The sequence below is a fragment of the Pinus tabuliformis genome, chromosome X (assembly GCF_031772625.1).
Source record: "Pinus tabuliformis cultivar Carrire ecotype Pingquan chromosome X, CPIR1, whole genome shotgun sequence".
Taxonomy (NCBI): domain Eukaryota; kingdom Viridiplantae; phylum Streptophyta; class Pinopsida; order Pinales; family Pinaceae; genus Pinus; species Pinus tabuliformis.
Genome location: NC_142308.1, coordinates 747964622 through 747991806, shown reverse-complemented (window position 1 = coordinate 747991806; position 27185 = coordinate 747964622). Strand labels below are relative to the sequence as shown.

Sequence of the window (27185 nt, the reverse complement as noted above, 5' to 3'; positions counted from 1 at the left end):
TAATTAATAATGATAGAATAAAAAGTTATATTAAAATGAGGACCCAAACATAGTTAAAGTATAATAATTCAAAAGAGAACCCATACAACCAAAAAAAAAACCCTGGAAGAGGAAAAAGAATCTAGAACAAAGAAAAGAAAGTAAAGATCGAATCAAAAAGGAATAGAAGAGAGAAAAATGAACAAGGAACAAAAATAATTATAAGAAAAAAGGAACCATCAAGAGGAGAGGGCAAGAATCCAGCTCCTGCTTAATATCCAATCATCATCTCGATTATGGCTAATAGAATGCATTTCAATCTCAATGGCTTCTCTTAGCTTCCTTTGATATTAAAATAAATTATTAATATATAAATTTCTATCCTTTTTTTTAGTTTTAGAATATATTTTATTATTATAAACACTAATTTGGTACATAAGATAATTAAGATTGTATTTAAATAATTAATATTTTATTTAATATTATTTTTCCTTAACCAATTCTTAACAACCTTTTTAATATTAATTTTTTCCTTACCTAATTCTTAACATCCTTTTACCCGGATGCGGGTGTCATTACGTGCAATTAAGCCAGGCGCTCGCTTCAACACTTGTGACGAGGCCAAGAGGACAGATAGGTACGCACAAGCAATGGATGAAGGTTATAAATCAATGCTCCTGGCAGGTGATGGCAAGTTAGTTCAGAACAGGAGGGACGGCGCATTCAAGCCAAGCGAGGCAGCTCTGGACTCGATGCGCTCAAGGATGATGGATCCTCGCCCTCTGCCTGTGGTGATTACTGCGAATTCGCTATATAATGGGAATGCCCAGACATTTCATGAACAGAGCAAGCCATTCGATGCTGGAAATTGGCAAGGGGATACTCTGGCGTGCCGAATCAGGGTGGTCGAACAGCGCTTCAAAGCCCTTGCGTTAGGAGACATGTCGCGTAGCAGAGGGGTGCCTCGACGAGGCGGAAGATTAGGAATTCGGATTGCTAATGAAGTTGAAGAGCCGAATCCAATTGCTCCTATGGCTGCTCTGCCTCCCTCGTCCTCCAGTTCTGAGCAGGAGTTTCTGGTTTTGCAGGATACATACCAGACATTCCGCCTCAGAATTCCCAGCAGACTCATTCGGTCAGATGTGATTGTCAATTTCTCGGTCTATCTCTCGGAGGAGGCACCTGGAGATCCCTCCTCGTCCTCCCCTGCTTCTGCAAGCATCCAGGGCAGCGACATACTCCTGGGGGACATGAATGGCATGGTATATCGTACTCCCCGTCCCCAGGATGCCATGACGCAGAATGTCCAGCCTCAGCAAGTCCTGGCTCAGGAGGGCTCGGCTCAAGCCGCGTCAGTGCAAGAAATTCTGCCGCCTTTCAATTGTGCTTTGGGCAAGGAAGAGGGCCATGACTCCATTCAGCCTGGCTCGGAAGGGCAGCTTCAGAATGGCGATGAGCTCGTCATCTGGCTCGACTCGCCCAGTCCGGAGAAGGGGAAGCCACCAGCGTCGCCCAGCCATCCAGCTTAAGCCTCCACGGGTGCTCTTCTTAAGTCTTTTGCAAAGTTGTCAATGTCTTTGTTGGTGTCTATTTCTGTTTTTTTCAGTCCTAGTTCTCAGCCTTACCATGGCTGCATGTCTCTGGTCAATACAGTAAGCCTGTTAAATTTTAGAGTCAATGAAGTAAACAGTGTCTGTATTTTTGTCTGTCCATGTTCAAAATGTCTGCTGTCCAAGGAAAATCCAAATGGACAAGGTTTTGTAAATCTGTTTCAGCGGATCGATAGTCAGTTCCAGTCGCTACTGTTAGAGGACTGGCCTCGGCCTCCTCGGATGATGTAAACCATGTAAATATTTTTCTTTCCTTAATATAGAAGTAGACTTTACCTAGAAAAAAAAAAAAAATTCTTAACATCCTTTTCCTAACGGCTAATTCAAGGCTTGGATGCTTCTCTACTATTTAAACCTTTGTTAAGACTGATTTTTTTTGGACCAATTCTACACCATGTGATTAATCCGTAAGACAAACTTATTATCGATACTGATCACAAAAGTCTAAGATCTAACAATATTTCTTTTATTTGTTAATTTACTAAAACAAATTATTCGCGGTTGTCTATGGCAAATATCGAAATACATACACTACAGTCTTCACAAATTAATGATTGCGGAAAATAAATGTAAGGAAAATACTATCACAACAACACATGAACACAGTTGTTTTTTGACAATTGTCCCTGGAAAAACCCAATGTGGGAGAACCGGTGCAACAGATGGGGTTTCTTTTATTATTCTTCAGCAAAATCTCATGTACAATCTAAGGATAGCAGAATAGAAAAAGAATCACTGAGAGAAAGTTTACAAACAAATTTCTCCACTCTACACTGAATTTCTGACACCTGAGAGCACCTACTACCATCACACTAGCCACACTATGTCACCCTCTACATAGTGACTGTGTTGTCCCTGCATCACTGCCTTTGCGTGGGTGATCTGCGTCCCCCTTTTGTGCTGCCTCTTCATGTTGTTTCCTGCACTCTCAACTATTGTTGATACCCTCTCCCTCTCACTTGTAACTCACCCTCTGATTTGATTTCCTCTTGTCAAACTTCAGCTAGTAAGAAAATTGATCTACTTGGGCAACTGAGTATCTTCTTGGTGTGTCTTCCAAATGCCCATTGAAGTCCTTATAATCTTCGCGTTGAGTAATCAACGGCCCATATTAGATTCTAATCAATGGCTCCGATCATTTTGACTTGATCCTCGTCTTCTTCCAGAAGTTTCACCCCCAGTTTAATTAATACCCTTTAATTATTTTAATTTCCTAAGTTTAGACTTAGGCATCCATTAAAAATAATTAATTATTTTAATAAAATTGTCTCCGAGTGGAATTTCCCAAAACGATTTCTCGGTATTCTGGAGTACATGTGTCTTAGCATCCATGCAACTTTTGAGGCTTGGAGCACATCCGATGCTACCAAAAATAAACAATGCTCTAATCTTGTGGAGAGATAGAATTGTTAGTCAAGGCCTTGCTATGTCATAATGCTAGTTGATATGATGCTATACAGATGGGTTATCAATCCGACTTTTCTTCTGAGAATTCTTTAGATTGGGAATGTCCAAGTACCTTGTATGGATTATGAATACCTCCCTAGTTAAGAGGGAGTGTTGAAAAGTGTAACTAGGTTCGGTCTTCATAATGACATGTGTAATTATGATTTTATGTAATTAATGTAAAGAAGAAAATAAAATTATTTTTGTAATGTTTGTCTCATGGGTTTCATGAGCAAGGAATTTTATTTTTAGTTAAGGCACCCATTGTAAGCCTTTAGGATTAGTCATTATGTCATAAGTCTATAGAGTCAATGTCAAAGATGAAAGACCCATTTGGGTATGTTACACATTGTAAAAGAGAATTTATTTGTGTCATAAGCCCTCCAAGACCTTGTCACAAACATCCCTTGAAGTCGGCTTACAAAAAGAGAATAAGATGATTTCCAAAAGGCATGTCGGCCTAGTCTCCAAGTCAAGTCGGCTAATTTACATGGACAAACCACTATTAATAGGTAGCTTGGCCTTCATCCTAGAGACAGAATTTGGTCATGCATCTGAAATTCATCACGAAGTGAAAGAAAGGGAGATATAGAAGCCTCTCGTCTAGCACAGTAAGGAGGAGGAGAATCTGAACTATTTTGGCACTATTCTTAGTCACTTTTCCCCGTACGTGTGACAGACATTAGGGTTTTGCAGTAGGATTTCCTCAGCTAGTGAAGAGGCCAAGAAGAAGGCCTCTATATCAGCATACTTACTAGCTGAGGTCACAAGGATAAGGCTCCTAGACAAGTGAAGAAGGAAGGCATCTCCAAACCACTCCAAATCAGCACACATATGTGAATTGCAATGGTACAAATAGGTCGAGAGTTGCAAGTCTTTGGAAGAAGGCCGAAATTCAAAATAGCCGAAATTAGCAATGCTAGAAATAAGTTTGACTAGTGTTGACTTGGTCAAGAAGAAGAAGCATTAAAGAAGGGTTTGTGACTTGGCCTTGGAGAGGTTATGTCAAGGGTCTTTTATGCCAAGGGTCTTGGTCTTGGTATTCGTCAATTGAAGTCTCTATAAGAATAAGAATTCGTTTGGGTTTTCCTCTCAAGCTGGAGAGGTTTTGGCCCTGGTTGATTGCTTATATTCTATGTTTATTGTCTCTTTATTGTTTATGCTTTGGCAGTTGTTTGATAAAGAAGAACACTATAATAATCTAGGTAAAGAAAAGATCATAATCAGTAAAAATCATTCACAAGCAGTTATCATAAGTAGAGAAATCACCTAATCTTGATGCCCTAGTTTTCTCAAAAAACTATATTGATTTGTCCAATCTACTAATTGAAAATTTAGTATTTAGTAGTTGTTTAAATTGAATGACAAAGGAGACACCAGTTCTATTTAGTCAAATTTTGGCTCGACAGAGTATTTGTAAATTTCAACAATATTTTAAAATGATTAAAGCAGGTTGATTACTTGTTGTCTTGGTCAAATATTGATTCAGGATTTGTGATATACAATGCGTCAAATCACGCAAAAAATTCAGAAATTTTGTTGTGATTCTCATACTTTCAATTTTTAATTTTATTTTTTTTAAGGTTTCACCTTCATTGTTTTAGAATCCGGATAGTAAGATTACTAATTTCAAGTTTTAATTTATGATTTCAGATTTTTCATTCACTTTCAGAGTATTTTAGACACTGACTTGGCTTTTTCAAAGGACCAAAATCACAATGTCTTCATCAAATCCACAATATCCATTGTGGAAATATGTGGAAAGAGAAAAACCAACAAAGGGTGTTGGGGGGATAGCAACCATAAGATGCAATTTCTGTCATCTTCAATGGAAAGGGAGTTATACCAAAATTAAAGCTCATTTTATGAACATACCAAGGAAGGGTGTTAAACCTTGTCCTAGAGACCCAGATGATCCCACTAGACTCCCTAGTGCACAAAGGGCTGATGGTAAGCTAGGAAAGACAATCTCAAAACCATGTCGTAATATTAATGACAATGATGAGTCCAATGAGGAAGAACTGTCATCTAATGATGAAGAAGTTCAAAATGGTGATGAGAATGTGTCATCTAGAGTATCAACAAGTACTACAAGGAATACACACAAGAAGCCTAAACTTGGTGATGTGAATGTGCCATCTAGAGTATCGAAAAGTACTACAAGGCATACACGCAAGAAGCCTAGACTTGGTGGCCTTTGTGACATGTTTGATGTGAAAGGTAGGTAGGGTGTTGATCTTGCAATAGGAAGATTTTTCTTGCATGTGGCATTCCTTTTAATGCAGCCCGTTCACCTTATTTTGAACAAATGGCCCGTGCTATTAATGATGGAACTCTGTCGTATAAGGCACCTAGTTATGAGAAGCTTCAAATTGTGTTGGTGGATAAGGAGAAAGCACATCTTGAGAAGATGATGTCAACATTGAAGACATCTTGGAGTCTAGATGGATACTCCATTGTTATGGACGGTTGCACTGATTGTCGAAATCGCCAATTGATTAACATAATTGTCTTTTTCATTTCTGGTCCATATTTTATGAAAGTCATTGATTGTTCTAGTCAAGAAAAGAACACTTTGTTCTTGAAAGACCAATTATGTGATGTCATTGCTGAGGTGGGGCCATCCAATGTTGTTCAAGTTATTACCAATGCGGCTCTAGTATGTAAAGCAACAAGAATGATGGTCCAAAATGAGTACAAGTTCGTGGCAAATTTGATTTTCATTTTTTTAATTACAAGTCTAATTTTTATTTCAAAATCATTTTAAATGTCAAATTCTATTTTTTATTTATTTTTTATTTCTCTAAGCATATTTTTTGGATGCCACGTGCAGTGCATTCTTTGAATAATGTACTAAAAGACATCGGGAAAAATTAAATGGATCAAGATGTTAATTGAGAATGGCCGCAAAATTCAAATGTTTATATGCAACCACCACCATTCACAATCCATTTACCGCAAGCACGCCAAATTGGAGATTCTTAAAACAGTAGATACTAGATTTGCAACATGCTACATTTTTCTTAAACGACTTGTGTAGATGAAGGAGGCTTTATCTCCCATAGTTATTAGTGACATGTGGGATTATTGGAGGCTATCTACCTCTGATGTAGCTCTAGAGGTGACAAGGTTGATTTTGGATTATCAGTTTTGGGCTGATATCAAATTTGTTGTGGAGTTTGTAGAGTCGATTTGTGATATGCTTCGCTATGCTGACACAGATGGTCCATGTTTAGGTGATATTTATGAGAACATTGACTCTATGTGCAAGAGGATCAAATCCATCACAAATAGGAAAGATCATACTTTATGGCCATAGTTGAAATCATTTATACATGGGCAGTGGAACAAACTAAACACCCCACTTCACATGGCAACCTATGGAGTTAATCCAAAATGGTATCATCCCACAACAAGAAGGAGACCTCTTTCTCAAGATAGAGAGGTGGTGAAATGGTTTATGACTACTATTAAAAAAATTATGGTTCTACAAAAAGAGGCCTCTTAGATACGAACTCAATTCGCCCAGTTTTCACATGATCTAAGTGCCTTTGGTTCACATCATTCTTTGCTTGATAGGTGCAAGAAGAAGGATCTGATTGATTGGTGGTGGCTTCATGGTGTTAATGCTCCCGAGTTGCAGCAATTTGCGATGCAATTACTCAGACAGGTAGCTAGTTTTTTATATTGTTTATGTATTAAATTATTAATTTATTAATAATTTAATTTACATACCTAGAAGTTAACATTTCATTCTCCTAACAATTTTGAAATTTTCCATTAATGGTTTTCCATACGATTACTTGGGAAGATAGCTAGTTCCTCAACTTGTGAGAGGAATTGGAGCACATATGCTTTCACCCATTCAGTGAAAAGAAACAGGTTGGGATCGAAAAAGGTTGAAAACTTAGTATACATTCATAGCACACTTCATCCCATATCTTGGAAAGACACAAGGTACAAGGAGGGTCCTCTCAAGAGATGATGTTGCATGTGTGGACGAGGAGATACAACCAAATGGTCTTATTGAGCTACCTTCATTTGCTATGGATAAGCAAGAGCCTCCATATGAGAGTGATCCCTCACTAGAGAGCTTGTTGACTGATGAGCTTAGTGATATTGATCATGATGACATGGGCATTGATGAGTGATAACATGGCTTGAGGAAGCCAAATCAGATATCTTTTGAGGAAGCCAAAACAGATATCTTGAGACTTGTTCATTGTTTAGTTTCACTTTTTTTTGTAATTTTCTATTTCATGTGCGGAAATCCCTTGAGGCAAATTTTGAATGTAGTATGACAATGGAGTCCTGGACATATAATATATATCTATTATCATGATTCATATCTCTCTGCTTGATATTAAATTTGAAATTTCAATGCGAATGTTCAATGCATTTATTTTCTTGTTGTAAATTGGAAGATTTCAAAATTGAAAATTCATAATTAAAATTTCATAATATATATATATATATATAGGTTATAAACTAGAATAATATTAATATAATATATATAATATTAATATTAGTTTCTAGTTTAATATATATATATATATATACCCTCGACAAACCCACGCACCCTGTTTCAAAAAGTGACGTCCCTGTCTCCATCTCCATGATATTAATATTAGTTTCTAGTTTTTTATTATTATTATTATTATTATTATTATTATTATTATTATATATATATATATATATATATATATATATATATATATACCCTTGACAAACCCACACACCCTGTTTCAGAAGTGATGTCCCTGTCTCCATCTCCATCCCTGCACCTGCGTTTCTTGGCAACTTAGCTTTTAATTTTCGTCATCTTCCTAGGTTGTGCTTGAACTAGAAACTTTCCCTTTTGTTTTGATGTAAATCTATGGTTGTTTGCAGGATAGTTTACTTGATAATATGAAAATACTATGCCACCAAGAGCACTACACAATAAAATACTACGGTGAGCACTAATAGAATGCACAGACCTTAATTGTGCACAAAAAAAAAAATCCCAAAGGAAAATAGTTACTGTGACAAAAATAATAACTTGACCTAAAAGGCGTTGCCAAGTGCATAATGAGGGCATTATTTCCCTAAAGAGACTCTAGGAGCAATGTTTCACATCCCTTCAAATGGGTGAAATCAAAAGAACACAAACACAAGCTTGAAAGACCACAAACAACATAAGCAAAGTCTCCACACATGAATATGCAAGATAACATAGACACCAAGATTAGCAAGTGGTTAACCTCATTACCAAAAGAAAATAACTAGCAAGCAATGATAGTTCACATAATGTGCCACAATGGGATACAAGCCCCCTTTATATAGTGATTACCTATAGCCTAACGACTGCATTAATTATGGGCCACTAGGTAACCAACACATTAATAATGGACCACCAAAGCCACCTTCTAACTACCACATTAAAAGTGAACAACTAAGGACACCTTATAACCACCATATTAATGATAAACCATCCCTCAACCCATTATTCAAGCAAAATTTCAAAGTCCATCCCCTCCACCTTGAGGTAATCTTTTGTTCGATCTCCATCCTACACAAACCTTTGATAGGGTCTACCAGATGTGCCACCTACAGGAGCCAAAGACAGAGATGCACCTCATTTTCCAGTGCTCCGTATACTATGAGATCAAAGGACTTTACTACATCCTCTACAGAGACTCAAGGCGCTTCTTGTCTACTTTCTTTTGATATTGAGATCAAAGGTCGCTAGTGTAGAAAAATATGGTTTCCTATAGCCCTCCCCAGTTTCAGTTTTCCTTGCATATGGTTTAATGCCCACAGCCCCACCATCATGCTGATATATATAAACTTAATGCAAATTTCAAAAGAAACATTAGCAGGAATACCTCTGCTTTTGTTTTACGTTTCAGTTGATAGTAAATTAGAGACAAGCATTCACCCATGTTTTGAGACACTTACATTTTTGGTCAACAATGACCCTGGAAAAAATCCACAAGGGGAAACCAGTCTTAAGGAGGATTTAATTAGTTAATCTCAAAGAAATTTTACACAGTAATAATTATACTTCAAGTACTTATCTCTCTCTTGAAGTTTGTTCATGCCTCTTAGGAAATCAAACTGCTGCTCAGAGATACATGCCTTTGACAGACCTTTTCTTTGCTCAAAAGTTGAACCACTGTTCCAGCAATCTCTGCCTGGAATGTGTGCCACAGGTCTGCAATAATTATCTAGAACTTCAGGCCTCTGCTCAGCAAGTATTACCCTTGATTTCTATGCTAGAACTCTGCAATTTCTGCACAAACTACGTGCTCAGACAAGCTGCTTCCTCAGCCTTAAAACTCGTGCCACAAACCCATTTTCTCAGCCACAAATTGTGATCATGTCAGATGCATTTAAGGTTGTGATAATTGTTGAAAATAGTAGCCAGAAATTCATTCCTTGATTTGTGCCTTAATTCAAGGAATCAGATTTGAGTTTCTTCTTTGGCATGCTCGATTTCCCAAAAATTAGGAGATTCCCTAAAAAATTAGGATGAGTTATTATGCAGTTAACTGATGTGCTCAAGTGGAAGGACGAGTTACTTGTCTTCTAGTGTGAGTTGATTGAGGAAACGGACAAGTGGTTGAGTTTCAAGTCTTAGATTTGAGACAAGATGAGTTGCATGTGAGTTCTCACTTAGTTAACTCAATCAAACACAAAATCATTCCTTACAGTTAGAATTTTGCTAAACTTAGCCATTCGAATTGCTTTAAAAGAAGGAATGAAGGCACAATTTGTATCATATTTTGTGTGAGCTTGTGAGAGGAAGGTGCCATGGGACCTTGTGCAAATTATTGGAGAGCAAGGCAATTTCCCAAGGAAGTGCGCATAAAAATAGGGGGTTCCCTATTTAATAGGAGGTGAATTTGCGCAAGGAATTCGGGCCTCTAGTGCACACACACTTAGGAGGAGAGGATCAGCATTCTTGCAGATTGTTTCAAGCTTGGTCTAAGGCTGAGAGATTGATGTATTCTCTATCGAAGCAAGTGTAGTTGTCAGAGATCTATTGCTCTGAATTTCTTCAATAAAAATTCTCAAGCAAGAGAGTGTTTTCCCAGTTGGGTTCCCTAGAAAAATTGTTGTGTTCTCTTGTGTGAATTGTGCATTTATTTTTGTTTTATTCCGCTGCAAATTTTGTAGAGAAATTGTGTTTATATGAAAAGAAAGTGTCTTTCAGATTGTTCATATTAGCAAATTGTAGAATTTCATGATTTTGTACATGGAATCTCAAAAGTGAACAGGAATCGACCAGCACATAGCTTTCAAGGTTGAAAGATGACACATGCAGGAACACACACAAGAGTAGGATTGAGAAAGCAGGATAGACTTGATGGCACTTCAAATTTTGGTGTTTGGAAAGTCTGGATAATGTTCTTGTTGAATAAGTTTGGGTTAAAGGACTACGTAGAGAAAGGTGTTGCAGAACCTTCAGATCCAAACGAGTTAAGGTTGTTCCAAAGGCAGATGGCCAAGACCAAGAGGATGATCCTAGATGGACTTTGGGATCATGTAGTCTCTCATGTTGCAGGTAAAAATACAGCTAAGAAGATGTGGGATGCCTTATTCTAGCTCTACCAAAACCCTTCCAAGAACCAGAAGATGGTCCTCAAAGAGAAGTTGAGGACAATCAAGATGCAGAAGGGTGAGAATGTAACTGCCTACCTCACCAGAATTCAGGAAGTACATGATGAACTAGCAGCTGTTGGAGAGAAGTCGGTGGGCAGAGAGCTAGTTCGTGTGGCTCTGAATGGGTTTACCACGGATTGGCAAACTTTTGTTCAAAGTATTAATGGACGAGATACATTGTCAGATTGGGAACGCCTATGGAGTGACTTCACTCAGGAGGGAGGAACTAAGGCTCAAACTAGTTGAGGCTTCAAGCAGTGGTGGCAAGGGTTCCCAGGGTGAGAAGGAAGCGGAGAATCTTGCTCTTGTGGGTTAAGGCAAAGGGAAGAGCGAGAACAGTCGGAAGAATGACAAGAAGAAGGATCTAAGTAAGATCAAGTGCTTCCATTGCCATGAGTTTGGGCTCTTTGCTTCTAAGTGTCCTAACCGGAAGAAGAAGGGGTTGAATAAGGAGCATGTAGCCGCATCAGTTGAGGTAGATGAGTTTGCCTCTCAATTTGAGAAGGATTTCTCAATGATAGCTTGCATGGCAAGCTCGGTAGAGAACAACACATGGTATATTGAATCAGGAGCCTCTTTCCATATGACTAGGAACAGGAAGCATTTCAGCGAGTTGGATGAGAAGGATATGCAGGTGAATATCGAGCTTCAGATAATGGCAAGTATGCTACGAAGGGAATGGGTATTGTCCACTTTGAGAGGGAGTCGGGTAATTCTCTTCATCTCAAATATGTGCTCTATGTCCCAGGGTTGAAGAAGAACCTGGTTTCAGTAGTTGTCCTTGAGGATAAAGGATATGATGTCATCTTCAGCAGAGGTAAGGCTTACCTCAAGCATCTAGCTTTAGGGACAGTGATGTAGATAGGTGTGAGGATGAAGAACCTTTACAGGTTGCAGGTAGAGACTAATGCAGCCTTGAGCAGCAAGGTAGGATGTGCAAATGTTGGTGAACTTTGGCACAGGTGCATGGGACACTTGCATCATGGGGCACTGAAGATTCTTCAACAGATTGCCACAAGATTACTAGCAGGCGGCCTTAACAACAGTGGAGTGTGCAAGGGGTGCATGCTTGGCAAGTATGCCAGGGCTTCCTTCCATGGTCAAGACAACAAAGCCAAAGGGATTTTGGAGTTGGTGCATTCAGATGCATGCGGGCACTTTTCTTCTCCATCAATGATGAGACACAGGTATTATGTTACTTTCATTGATGACATTTCTCAAAAACCTTGCATTTATTTTATGAAAAAGAAAGATGAGCTCTTAGACAGGTTCATGGAGTTTAAGGCCTTAGTAGAGAAGTAGATCGGGAAGGAAATCAAAGTTGTGAGAACTGACAATGGTGGAGAATATGTCTCCAATGCCCTCAAGGAGTTTTGTGCAAAAGAAGGTATTAGGAGAGAGTTGATAACACATCATTATCCTTGGCAGAAAGGGGTGCCTGAGAGGAAGAACAGGTATATTGCTGGAGCGGCCAAGGCTATGTTGCATGATCAGGGACTACCTATGTTCTTGTGGGCAGAAGCGTGCAACACTACAGTATTTTTGCAGAACAGGAGTCCACAAAGGGTGCTTGGATGAGTTACACCAAAGAAGGCTTTTACAGGCAAGAAGCCTGATGTTTCACACTTTTGGACCTTTGGCACAAAGGTCCACTATCATGTGTCCAAGGATAGCGTGAAGAAGTTAGAGCCCACAACAGAAAAGGGGATTTTTGTGGGGATATAGTGAGACAGCTTAGGCATACAAGGTGTATCTTCCAGGACTCGGGAAGACAGTTCTTAGATGAGATGTGAGATTCCAGGAGGATCAGGTTTTGAGAGTTTCCTCAGAGAGTGAGCAATTTGAAGTACCTGAGGAGGAGCTACTCGCTCCAAAACAGGGGTCACAGCCAACACCTCAGAGTCATCCATAGCTACAATCAAGTGGCAAGAGGGTAGCATAGCAGTATTTGAAGCAAGATGAGGAGGAGAAACCAGGCCGAGAGCAGATAGATTAAACAGAGCCACCCACCAAAGGGAGGACGAAGGCCAAGTGGGTCAAGAGGTTGATTCAAGAGCCTCACAAGCAGGTTGAGGCTCCTAGCACCATGTTTAGGCAAAGTAAACAACCACAGAGGTACACAGGATATATATCACTACTAGCAGAGTTAGTGGACACTGATCCCTCTCTTATAAGAAGGCAACTTCTCAACAGGTTTGGCAAGATGCCATGGTAGAGGAGTATTCCTCTGTCATGAAGAATGTTGTATGGGAGATTGTTCCACGACCTGAGGGAGAATCAACAATTGGATCGAGATGGGTGTGCAAGGTGAAACATGGAGCAAATGGGAGTGTGGAGAAGTACAAGGCCGAGTTTGTGACCAAGGCTTCTCACAAGTTGAGGGCATATACTATGAGGAGACTTTTTCCCCAGTAGCACGGCATGCATCCATCAGGACTATTCGACTTTTTCCCCAGTAGCAGCATGCATCCATCAAGACTCTTCGACTTTTTCCCTAGTAGCACAGCAGGCATCCATCAGGACTATTCTGGAACTTGCAGCACAAATGGGGTGGTAGATCCACCAGATGGATGTGAAGACAACCTTCCTCAAGGAGATCTGTATGGCGCAGCCAGAGGGGTTTGAGCAGTTTAGTAGACACAAATGCATTAAGGGAATTTTGAGGTCTAAAATGGGCCTCCTAAGAAAAATGCACAACCAAAATAAACTTTATAAGAACCAATAAGGTTCAAGGTGATGATGTCAACCATGGGGGATGATTCACCATTTTTAGAGTAAAAAAGATTGAAAAATAATAAAATAATAAAACTACTTTTTCAACTCGTATTTTCAACTTATCTCCCTAAGGTTTCACTCAAATTTCGAGTGGGAGTACTCGTTGGATGCAAAATTTAATTCTTTATCTAAGGAGTCCCAATGTTGCATACTTTTGATGGATCTTGCTACATGAAAAATGAGAAATACATGAAAAAACGTGATTGCAATCATGTTTTTTATGTATTTTCTCATTTTTCGTGTATATCACGTTTTTTCATGTATTCTCATTTTTCGTGTAGTAGGCTCCTTCGAAAATATGCAATATGGGTACTCCTTGGATGAAGAATCAAATTTTGCATCCAATGGATGTTCCGCTCGAAATTTGAGTAAACACACAAGGAAATAAGTTGAAAATACAAGTTGAAAAAATAGTTTTTTTCTTTTTTCCCTGTAAAATTTGATGATGTAATCTAATCTTATTTTATTATTTCCACTATTATTTTATAATTTCCTTAGGAGGCCCATTTTAGACCTCAAAATTCCCTTAATGTGTGCAAGCTGAAGAGATCTCTTTATGGCTTCAAACAGGCTCCAAGAGCATGGTACACTCGGATTGATAGTTACATTTGAGGATTGGACTTCACTAAGAGTGAGGTGGATGCCAACCTATATTACATCATGGTTGGAGGACTTCCACTCATTCTAGTTCTCTATGTCGACGACCTTATTTTGACTGGAGATGAGAGCTTGATCCAACACTGCAAGGATGACCTTGCAAGGGAGTTTGAGATGAAGGATATGGGGCTTAAGCATTATTTCCTTGGCTTGGAGATTTGGCAAGGCGATGGTAAGATCTTCGTGGGATAGGGAAGTACACTGCAAAATTTCTCCTGAGATTTCATATGCAAGATTGCAGGCCCGTGGCCATGCCTCTAGTCACAAACTAGAGGAAGGTGGATGCTAGTAGAGGAGAGCGAGTGGATCCTATAGTATATAGGCAGCTCATTGGGTCGCTAATGTACTTGGTCTACACACGACCTGATATTTGTTTTACAGTCAACCAGTTAGTCAATTCATGGTGGAACTAACCAGAGTGCATTGGGTTGCTGCAAAGCATGTGTTAAGATATCTCAGAGACAGAGCGGATTATCAATTGTGGTACAGACAAGTTGATGGAGTGAGGCTTGAGGGCTTCATAGATGCAAATTGGGCAAGGTTCTCCACAAACAGGGAGAGTACTTCAAGTGGCATCTTCAGCATTGGGTCAACAGTTGTTTCCTGGTACAACAGGAAGCAGAGATCAATTGCACTCAATTCAACAGAGGTCAAGTACATAGTTGCTAGTTTGGTAACATGTGAGGCTATTTGGATGAGGAAGTTGCTTGTGGGACTTTTCAGACAGAAGATGGAGCCTACCATGATACATTGTGATAATCAGAGTTACATTAAGCTCTTTGAGAACCCAGTGTTTCATGATCACTCAAAGCATATCGAGATCAGGTATCATCATCTCAAAGATTCTGTGCAGAAAGGGATAGTGAAGCTACCGTACATTCCAACAAGGGAGCAAACAACAAACATCTTGACCAAATCATTGACAAGAAATCGTTTTGTTCATCACAAAGATAAGTTGGGGGTTGTACGAAATCCCTTCCTCGCTAAGAAGGACTATTAAAAATAGTAGCGAGAAATTGATTCCTTAATTTGTGCCTTAATTCAAGGAGTCAAATTCGAGTTTCTTCTTTGGCATGCTCGATTTCCTGAAAATTTCCTAAAATTAGGACAAGCTATGATGCAGTTAACGGATGTGCTCAAGTGGAAGGAGGAGTTACTTGTCTTCTAGTAAGAGTTGATTGAGGAAAAGGACGAGTGGTTGAGTTTCAAGTCTTAGATTTGAGACAAGATGAGTTGCATGTGAGTTTTCACTTAGTTAACTCAATCAGTCACAAAATCATTCCTTAATTAGAATTTTGCTAGACTTAGCCATTCGAATTGCTATAAAAGAAGGAATGAAAGCACAATTTTTGTCATATTTTGTGTAAGCTTGTGAGATAAAGGTGCCAAGGAACCTTGTGCGAATTATTGGAGAGCAAGGCAATTTCCCAAGGAAGTGCACATAGAAATAAGGGGTTCCCTGTTTAATAAGAGGTGAATTTGCATGAGGATTTTGGGCCTCTAGCGCACACAAACTTAGGAGGAGAGGATCAGCATTCTTGCAAGTCGTTTCAAACTTGTTCTAACGCTGAGAGATCGGTGTATTCTCTATTGAAGCAAGTATAGTTGTAAGAGATCTATTGCTCTGAATTTCTTCAATAAAAATTCTCATGCAAAGCGAGGGATTTCCCAATTGGGTTCCCTAAAAAACTTGTTGTGTTCTCTATAGTGAATTGTGCATTTATTTATGTTCGATTATGTTGCAAATTTCATAGAGAAATTCTGTATTTATATGAAAAGAAAGTGTCTTTCAAATTGTTCATATTAGCAATTGCAAGATTTTGTGGATTTTCTACAAGCATCCCCTCGAAAATTGTGTTGATCCTCTGTCTTTAGCCCCCTGAAAATCATGGTGAGGAAGTTTGAATCAACTCACATTTTGTATCAGCTATCTTTTCCTTGGGATTCGAGTTGTATCTCTCTTTTTTGTTGTGTGTGTTTCTCTCCTCCAATTACTTGTGCTATCTCAAATTCAAGGTCTTCTCTTCCTCCTTGCTCATTTTCTCCAAAAATGCTCATGAATAATGAACGAGCTCACTTTGCCTTTTTCCCTTTTTAGTCTTCTCATAATGATGAGAGAAACCTAACCCTTTGATCTATGGTTGAGATTAGATCTCAGCGCTCATATCAATGGTAGAGATCTAACCTTCACTTGACGCCCTTTTTAAGTCTCCCCCCTCATTAATGAGCTCCCTAGTCACTTTAATGTTGTTTTTGTGCCTTGTGCCTTGTACCTTTTTCACATAAAGTCAACTTAAAAACATGAAGTGACTTTAATAATATAAAGTACATAGTACTAAAGTACCTCATAAACTGACTTTAAGCCACATGACTTTAACAACTCATAAAGTCACTTACTAAAAAGGTGTTTTCATGTGTTTTCCTATCAAAAAGGAAAAAGCACTAGGAGAATTTCAGTTACAAATATCAACTCTTGCACACACACACACCCCCAAACCCTGGGCAAACCAAAAGGATCACCTTATACTTTCCTGCCCTTCCACCAAAGTGGAGCAACAAGTGACAAGCCAAGCTCCAAAGTACTTTTGGCCATCGAGTAGTGAGACCATGGGTCTCTTCTCAATCCCCCCTGTGAGATCAATCGATATGCTTGAGATCAATTCAAAGGTGCATGACCATACATCCGATCACACATCCTCTTAGTGTAAAAGAGTTCAGCTCCAAATAGATCCAAAGCAGGGCACCTCTCACTCATTAGATTGACACCAAACCCCAACAAAGCAGTCAAAGATCTATTCAAAGTCCTTTTCATTCAACCTCAAATGGTAGGAGAATTGAACTTCCTTGTTCCTACATCCTCTCATACAACAAGATCCCCAATGGTACTTAAGGAATCTGACAACGAGCCAATGCAATCCCTGTCACCCCTCTCATTCGATCATCAAACCCAGGAGACTTTGACCTCATTGGTTTCATCATCAGGTATTTCTCTCTCCTTGACTAGTATCAAGTTATCCAACTCCTATAGTCTCGCCTTGTATCGCCACACCTATGTTATTATTATATACACTTTCTTTTTGGTCTTAGATAGACTTAGAGGTTAGCCTCATCAACTAATTACCTAGACTATACTTTCAGTTTTCTTGTATCCTTCTTTCTCTCATTGCATAGGAGCTGTGTTCGCACTCCCACATTGCATTCACACTAGATGTATCATTCATAAGGCTATGCCCGAATTAAATCTTTTTAGTTCGCATGTCCATTTTCATGTTTAGTTTTTGTGAGATACCTATATTTACCCCACATGTATGATGCCCATCAATAATAAACAACATAAACCTATTATAGAAGAAAGTGTACATGCTCATGTTAGTGGCACTGACTATTTCACAAGGGTGTACATTTACCTAATTTTCATAAAAAAAAAAAACTTTATGGTGCTCAATACACAGTTTCTTTTCCCTAATAAAAAAGCCTAAAGAATTAATAACACATGTTAGAATATAACTGGCATGCAAGTAATGAGTAAAAAAGAAGATAACTTCGACAAAATTTGATACAGATACACATGAGTAACACACCTTTTTGTAGAAAAATGTATTGAAGAAGTGGCATTTCAAAAATTTATCTGGCTCTCGTTTCTCCCTCTCCTTTAACAATTCTAGGTATAAGTTTATGACCTATGGTTATACAGAAAATATTCCACATGAGAGAATAATCAAATATATAAAATGAAAGAATGTTTCAGGAACACAATATCAACTTGCAATTAGTAACAGTAAAAATGCACAACATTTTTATGGACTTACTTCGTCATTCAACCATCCACCGGGCAACAAGCATTGCAATAACCCTTTTGTTATTTCAATATTAGAATTTTCATGCATCACCAACACTTCTCTGCTGCAAATACAAAAATCACCCAAAGGATATCAACTCCTAATTAGATAATAATTCAGCATTTCTCATATAATCCTTAACTTTATCAAAAGATGTGAATATTTCCAGGATATTAGTACCTATTCCCACCCTTTAAAGCATGTGCTACATCTGCTTCCTCATCATCATTAAGTGGTGCAAACGCATCCTCCAATGCTTGCTCTATCCACTTAACCAAAAGTGTCTCGTTAGGAAATTTTAACATCACATTCAGACATTCATAGCCATGTTTCTATGAAACACCAACCAACAGTAATCAATATTTTTGAGAGAAAAAATGGACTTGAAAACAAATCAGCATTGACATGTAAAGGAAAAACAGGCAACAGTTCAAATAATGCATGAATTGAAAGATTTCTTAGTTTGAACTATACGCAAAACTCATTCTGTCCCATATCCATGTGGATCTGCGAGACACATGGGTTCCACATTTCCAATACACTTCAGATATATGCCCTGTGCCGGACACATATCCAACATGTGTCAGACTGTAGACATGCAAGGCTCGTGTGTCTGACATGCACAAAAGCACATCTTTAAGGCTAGAAATTGCTATAAAGACACGGTTGGGCCTAGAATCATTCACCATTTGAGCAAGGAGGCAAATACTATGTGGAGGTTGACTTATTTCTCAAGATTCTTGGTTTTAAGTTGTCTGTATTTCATCTCTCTACCATTTTTCGAATTAATTAATTTTATATATATGGATATCTTGTTTTGGTGGTCTATGCACCCATATCAGATACTCAAATCCCTGAAAGATTTCATAGGTCGAATTATATACAAAACTCCTCGTATCCCATATCCACATGGATACGTGAGACACGAGGATCCCACATGTCCAACATGCTTCAGATATATGTCCCATGCCGAACATATATCCAACATGCATTGGACATGCAAAGCTCACATGTCTGACATGTAGGTGCTAAAAACAACACACAAAAGCACATTTTTAGGGTTTTAAAATTTCTATAAAGGCATGGTTAGGCACAAAAATCATTCGCCCTTTGAGCAAGAAGGAAAATAATGTGGGGGTTAACTTATATCTCAAGATTCTTGGTGTTAACTATATATCTATATTTCATTTCTCTATAATTTTTCAAATTATATATAGATAATATTTACATATCCTATTTTGGGGGGTCTACATACTTGTTTTGGATACTCAAATCCCTGTATGCCCATGTCATGTGACACATTCAAACCCATCCCAATCAATTTAGCATACATGTTGAAATAATCACTTGCTAGAATAAAACTAAAAAGCTCATTGATAAGTTTTGCATGCTTTAGCATTGAGATAAATATGATAATCTAATCAATTTGATAATACCCCAAATATGATAATCTAATCAATTTGATAATACCCCAAATCGATATCATATTTGTGTGGTGCTTCGAGTAGCTTTTAGTGAATTGATTTAAATGAACTGATACATCTTGGTAAGATTTCAGCAATCCGGGGAATTCTTGGTCTATTGATTATCAATTCTAAATATTATCTGATAAGCCCCAAGTTGTACTAAAATAACAATGCAATAAGAGCAAATCTATGGAGTATTTTACAAAAACTATCATTTACAAGTTGTTTTTTCATAAAACATTGCCAGGAACCATCACAATATTTTATTGGGGAACTAAAATATCCAAGATTATTATTCAAAAATTTCAAAACCACTTATTAAAGGATAACGTAGATATTTAAGCCAATATTTTCAATGTGGTTATAGCAAAGATCATTTTTGAGGGCAAAAAAACAAATTTCTTAATTAAATTCCAACTATATTAGGCTTTGATTTCTTATTTTTTGCAACCCTTGCTTCAACATCGCATATCATGTTTCCCTTCACAATCTCCCATCCTACTCATAACCATCCTATAGACCTGTTTAAATTTTAAAATCACACAGATCTTTCATAGTTGCCCCATTACCCACAAAATGCCATATGTATATTTTACCGCTCTCAATGTCTCATCTACCTATGTTTCCTTCGGTTGACCAATGTCAATCATTCCTTCTCCTTTCAAGTTTGTTTGCCGACTTTTTCAATCTGGTCATAGTAAGATCATTGTTTGAGGACAAAAACAAATTTTTAACTAAATTCCAAGTATAGTAAGCTTTGTTCTTTTCTTTCTACAACTCACATCTCAATGTCACATATCATGTTTCCGTTCACAATCTTCCATCCTACTCATACCCATTCTATTGACCTATTTAAATTTTAAAATAACACAGATCCTTTATAAGTCTCTTCTTCCCCCACTTCATTTTCTCATTTCCACATTTTTTTGGTTGGCCAATGTCAATCATTCCTTTTCCCTTCAAGTTTGATTGTGTGCACCAACACAACCACAGAATGATTACTACATCAATATATGTAGTGTTAGGCTGATTTCAAGGAATGAAATTGTTGATTTATCTATGATCTTCTAAAGAGATCATTACTTCCAATGATTTACCATTCAATTTTATCTCATGCCATGTGTATCATTAAGCAATTATACATAGAAGATCTCCACAGTAATGCATTAATAACAGTAGGATCATAAAGAGACAGCCAAGCACAATAGAGACACAATTTTACCCTGGGAAAACCCAACATTCGAAAAAACCCAGCAAACTTTTCTTCTTAGGAGAATTTGTTCTTCAATAATAATTACAATTCCAAAAATGTTCTAGGAATCTGTGCCAAAAAGTTGACCAAGTATCAATCAAACCTCAGCTACTCACAGTAGACAATTCTCCTCTATACGGCATATCCAGTCATCAAAGCACACTGTTTAGACCTCCCTTTACCAAACATTATTCATTTTCATACCTCAGCATTTTTCTCAGCCCCAGGTCTAGAGTGAGGTTACTGGTACCAGACCAGCTATCAAGGCATTATAGCTCATCATGTCACTACCAGGTATTTGAGCCCAGGTGGGGAAGATAACAGCCATTCCGTCTGACCACCCGAGATAACCCCAAATGACCATGTATTAGGAGGACATGGGGGTGGCCTTTGATCCACTTATCTGTGCATGGGTCACAAAATCATTTAACATCAATCTATGTAGTTGTTTACATCGGTATCACTATTAGCACACAATTAGATTCTATGCTAACAGATGATTATCTTTCTTACTTAAAGCATTGCCCATTATTTAACAAGTTGTTTATTTTTCCTAAAATATATTATGGAATGTTGAACGAAATTTTGGTTTTGTTAATCAACAAAGTGTAATGTCCCAAACTCAAACCATGAAAACTAACAGCCAAATCGGCTGTCCTTTCCCTGGCTTACCCAAAGAGGAAAAGGACACAGATCCACATTGGGTTAGGGAGCGTGCATGTGGATTAATGCAGATAGATAAGATTGAGCATAAATGGGAGTTATTTGGAGTGCATGCACGAGTGAACTAAAGACCACTAGGACACGTGCATCGATTTAGGAAGGAGTTGGCACTTTTCTTGGAATTAACTACAGCACATGCATGCATGGGGAGATAACTGAGAGTGTAGTCCAATTAACTAGGTGCGTGTTTTTTTCTCTCCCACTTCATAGCAGTTTGACATGAGTTAGATCCAAAGTATCTCCACTAGGCTGAGCACATGCTTCTTCCCTCCACTTCTACTTCAGTTGAACTCAAACGTACTCCCTTAGCCCTGTGCATGGCCATCTCATCAAAGTTCACCATCCATTAACCGAAATGCATAGAAGAGAACTCCAAGAAGACTAGAAAGTTAACAATGTGCATCTCCTTGAAACCTTCTCTTAAGTCTTAACTCCAATGCTTGAACACTTTACTTTGGGTTGTCCTCAAATCGACGAGGCACACCTACACATCAGCTTGAGTCTCACTAATGCACATGGGTTAAAACTTAAGACAGAATCTTGCATGGATAATTCAACTTCCATATTTAATAAAAGGAGGTCGCTTTTGTAGCTAGGAGTTGTCTGTTGTGAGTTTTCTATTCTATGTTGCTGCAATTTTGGGCTTAAGGTCTAACAACCTTGAGTATCCCTGGTTTGAAGAGACATGTGGGCACCCCCTAGTCAAGACTCAAAAGGGTGTGTTTCAGTGGAAGAGCTTCGATTTGTGAGACACTAGCACATCATCTCTTCTAGGTCACATCATTCATCGGGCTTGGAGCTTGATTTGAAGATAAAATTCAGAGGACAGTTTCAGATTTGTGTTTATTTCAGCAATTAATCTCCATACTTCTAATTTCTAATTTTTATAGGCAAATAAAATTTCAGATTCTGTTCTACCCTCGTTTTGAAAATATTGTCATTTTTCTAGTATCTCTATTTGGGGATATTATAATGGTACCAAATTTGCAAGACTTGGCAGCCTGTTTGGGTTAGCTGCATGCGTGAAGAGGGTGGTCATAACCTGGAAAAACGGGAATAAATAATGGCTGGAAATGATCAACCATTACCATCAAGTGAGGAGAAGGCAAAACAAATGTTCGCAGAAATGTTAAAACAGCTGCAAATGAACAACCTTTATTTGAGTCAGATGGCTCAAAACACAAATGGAAGAAATATGGTGCATACAAAGGGAGTGGAAAGTAGCAAGGTTGAAGAAAACATTGAACATTCTTCCAACAAACCTTCAAGTTCAACACAATCTAGACCTTTCATGCCTACTTTTATACAAAAGGATGGGCCTGCACAAGAGGAATCTATGGAGGGAAATGAGGACGCTAAAACATTAGCCAAGTATCAAGCTTTAGGAGCAGATTTTCAATCAGCAATCTCTTTTAAGGACTACTTGGAGGTCACAAAGCGCACAAAGCAAAAGCAAAAGCAATGGAACCAAGGGAAGCAGAATTATGGGTTGCAGAAGAGGTTGGGATGTCTATCCTTACCAAGTTTTGAAGGAACATCCAAGTGTACAGCTGGGCTTGGATTCAGAAATTGGACACTTATCTTGCCCTAAATCAGAAGACAATGATTGAGGCCATCAAGTTTACTACCCTTCACCTTGAAGAAGCTGCACATGAATGGTGGTATCATTGTTTATTAAGACACGGACATGGTGCAATAGTCTCTTATGATCAGTCTTGCACTACATTGATAGAGCAGTTTGACTGCAAGGATTCAAAGGCACACTCTAAAGAGTTGCCTCAGTTGAACCTCTCAAGAGTTGGATCAAAGTGTTTGATCTGCCAACCTTGTGGGATGCTATTAAGCATGCATGGAATATGGAGTTATCCACACCACAGGCTAGGTTTTCTAGCAAGTTTCCACATACACACTTTCACAAAGTTGGCCACAGAGGAAGGACAAGACACCAGAGTATAATAGACCTGCAGGTGAGATGTCTAGGCCAGTTAGTGATGAACCTCATGATTCGAGGGATGAGTTGAGATTTAAAAGGCTTTGTTTTGACTATTGTGAGCCTTGGACACCTAGACATAAGTGTAGAAGTGGAGGCAAGGCCCACTGGATTAAGCTCTTTGACGAGCCTAGTGATGATGAGTCCGAAGAGACACAGGTTCCTGATGAGCAGCATAAGCAAATGTATGTAGACACAAGTACAGATGAGTACCCGAATGATTTGGAATAGAGAGTATGGTGCATTTGCAACCCTCGCTGCTATTCCTCAGTCTAACACCTTCAGAGTAAAGGGTGTTATACAGGGACAACGAATTGTTGTGCTCACTGATAGTGGGGCTACCCACAATTTCATTGACTCATCCTATGTGAAGAAGCAGGGTTTGCAAGTTGAAGAGCATGATGGTTTTCGGGTGCAGAAATCAGGTGGCCCGATGTTGCGTTGTGTTCATCGTGTTCCACAATTGAGTATAACTTTGGGTAAATACACCCTTGTTGATGACTTTTATGTGGCTAACATTGAAGATACCAATGTTGTGTTGGGTGTTCTGTGCTTGCAATCTATAGGTCCATTTGTTACAAACTTTAAGACTATGCAATTGAGTTTCACAACAGATGGTAGGAGGGTGGTATTTCGGGCTTACCTCCAGATTCTCCTAGAGTCATTTCAGCTAAGAGGATGGAGAGAGTTTTTCGACATTCAGAGGTCGAGTGGGCAGTGCAGTGTTTCATTTCAGAAAGGTCTACCAATATAGGACAGCGTGGATATCATGTGGACATACAAGGCTTGTTGGACAAGCATAGTGTGGTGTTTTCAGATCTACCACATGGTCCACCTCCAAATCGTGGTTTTGAGAATGTTATTGAGCTTGTGGACAGCGAGCTAGTTGTTACAGATCCATACCATTATCCTAAACAATTCAAGGATAAAATAGAGAGGGCTATTCGGGATTTGTTGGATGCAAGACATATACAGCCTAGTGGTAGTCCCTTCACTTCCTTTGTTGTCCTCGTGAAGAAGGACAGCACTATGAGGATATGCATTGATTATCGTGCACTATATTAGATGACCATCAAGAACAAGTATCCCATTCCACGTACTGATGAGCTGATGGGTGAGCTACATGGAGCGGTCTGTTTCTCCAGAATAGATCTTCGTTCAAGTTACTATCAGATTCAAGTCCTATAGCAGGATGTGCACAAAACAGCTTTCAGGTGCCACTTTGGATATTTTGAGTATTTGGTGTGGCCCTTTGGGCTATCAAATGGTCCAACTACTTTTTAGTCTTGCATGAACCATGTGTTCAACAAGTATTTGTGGAAATTTGTGTTGGTTTTCTTTGATGGCATGTTAGTATATAGTAAGTCACTTGAAGAGCATCTTCGATGCCTTAACAAAGTGTTAAGTATATTAGTAGCTAACGCCCTTTTTGTGAAAGCCTCTAAGTGTGAGTTTGGCATGACTAAGCTATTATATTTGGGATAAGTCATTGGGGAAGGTAGTGTGAAGGCCATTCGGGAGAAGATTCAAGCTATACTTGATTGACTGCCACCAAAGAATGTGTCACAATTCCGGGGCTTCATTGCTCTATGAACATCCTATAAACAATTTGTGAAGGGATTTTCTTCCTTAACGCTCCTCTCACAGATTTGACCAAGAAGGATGCTTTTGTTTGGACGGATGAGATTCAAGGAATTATGGATCATCTTAAAAAGGTAATGAGTACTTGTCATGTTTTGGCTTTACCAAATTTCTCTAAACCTTTTGTGCTTGAGTTTGATGCATAAAGTATTGGATTGGAGTTGTTTTGAAGCAAGACAAGCATCCCATTGCTTGTGAAAGCCAAAACTCAAATGAAATCGAAAGGAGATTCTCTACTTATGATAAGGAGATATTGGCCATCATGCACGCACTTGAAAAGTTTCATTAATATCTTGTGGGTAGCAACTTTACCGTGAGGACTGATCATAGCAACATCAAGTATTTCATGGAGCAAAAAGGATTAAATGAGAGACAACAACGTTAGGTCAGTAAGCTACAAGGGTATGAATCACATTGAATTAATCAAGGGGAAGAATAATGTTCTTACTGATGCATTATCTAGAAATCCTTCATTTTGCTCACTTTCAAAAATTTCAGCCTCTTGGAAAGATCACATACTAGCAGAATATGCAAAAAATCAGCATGGTTGTGATATTTTAGATGGTAAAATTGATGATGGAAGATATAAAGTGATGAATGACATCATCTATTACAAGAATATAATCTACATAGTGCCCGAAAGCAGTGTTGATAATATCGCCGAAATATCAACGACATTAGGAAATATCGCGATATTTTCGGCAAGCCAAAATATCACCGAGAAAATATCACAATATTTCCTTGCCTGAAAATATCGTGATATTTCCGAAATATCGTCACAAAATATCGCGCGACGACCCAAAAAAACGTCAGGCAGGCTGGGCCATGGCTAGAAAAAGCAATTTTGGTCATTTCCTTTGCTCATTTTGATTTTGAGTCTTGGAGAAGGAAGGGAAAGAGCTTTGTGGTGGTTGCCTTGGACCCATTTTGGGAGTATGGGGAGCCTGATGGTGGGACAAATCGGGCATATCTATCATGCAAATTGTGTGGGACCAAGATGACATGAGGGGTTACATGATTGAAATACAATCTAGCTAGACTCACTAGACATGATGTAATGCCTTGTACGGTTTCTAGTGCGGAGGTTATACAAAAAGTTGTTGAAGCAATTGATGAAAAAGACAAAAAGATAGCTCCTAGGGAGAGGGCACTGATCTCAAATAGATAGCTGCTAGTTTTATTTATTTTGCTACATATAAGTTTATAACTCATGATGATGAGATACTTTTATATATGTGATGTTATTTTGTATTGGTTCTCCACATTTGAGTCCTTGATTGGACAATTATCAAGGACCAGCAAAATTTGGCATCGCCTTTGATGTATCCTTTTTATTTTACATCCACTACATCATATATATCAGTTCTTTCTTCATATTTATGTGCCAATGTGTTTATTTCATGTTGTTATTGCTTTATATGTTTAAAAATCTGAAATCAAAAAAAAAAAAATTTATATATATATATATATATATATATATATATATATATATATATATATCAGTGTTTTTAAAACCAGCCTAACTAACCAGTTACTAGTTTAACCAACCGGTTAGCAAGGCCACCGGTTGGAACCGGCTGAAAAACTCGGTCAGGAAGGCAATGTGGTGAAGTTTTGGCCCTAACCGACCGGTTTAGGACAGAACGGACTGGTTTGTAGTCAAACCAACCGGTTCAGTCCTAAACCGGCCAGTTCAATCCTAAACCGGCCGGTTACCTACCATGCCAGCGTCCACCATTTGTATTGTTAGTTTGTTTGTGGGGATCCTATCTCTGACATGATTGGAAGCTTGGAAATGAATTGTATGAGGATGACCAACATTCTCTCTCATCACGACTGAGAAAAAACGACACGAGCTCGATGGCGAACCCTAGCTTCACCGCCTCCTTGCCCTCGGCCGCCGTCGGCTCTCGGCTTGCTCTGCGTGAGAAGAGGTTCGAGAGATCAGGGCAGAGATTGAGGCGCTGTCTCTCAGCTGTAGATACGCATCAGGACCTCGCCAAGAACATCAGCTCGAATCCCTGCACGATTGCCTTCACGCCCCATGACGCCGTTGGATCACAGACTGTTCTGGCTGCGATGGGGACGGAGAGATATGGGCAAAGACCAAGAGGTTTTCCCTCTAAGGCAGGTACACACGATTTCCAAGCCATGATCACT

The 27185-nt window shown here is 38.7% G+C and overlaps 1 protein-coding gene across 6 annotated transcripts in view; it reads right to left on the bottom strand.

Moving 5' to 3' along the window:
* Positions 1–27185, bottom strand: part of LOC149142056 (ubiquitin-like-specific protease ESD4) — an 88838-nt gene that overhangs the window by 44152 nt on the left and 17501 nt on the right. For 5 of the 6 annotated variants that reach the window (XM_089450067.1, XM_089450068.1, XM_089450063.1 and 2 more), the window contains exons 2-4: positions 18134–18222; positions 17924–18017; positions 17696–17794 (exon numbers count right to left, since the gene is read on the bottom strand). In XM_089450067.1, coding sequence (XP_089306193.1) covers positions 17696–17794; positions 17924–18017; positions 18134–18222 — 282 coding nt within the window. The remainder of the gene's footprint in view (positions 1–17695; positions 17795–17923; positions 18018–18133; positions 18223–27185) is intronic. The other variant, XM_089450066.1, reaches the window with a different exon arrangement.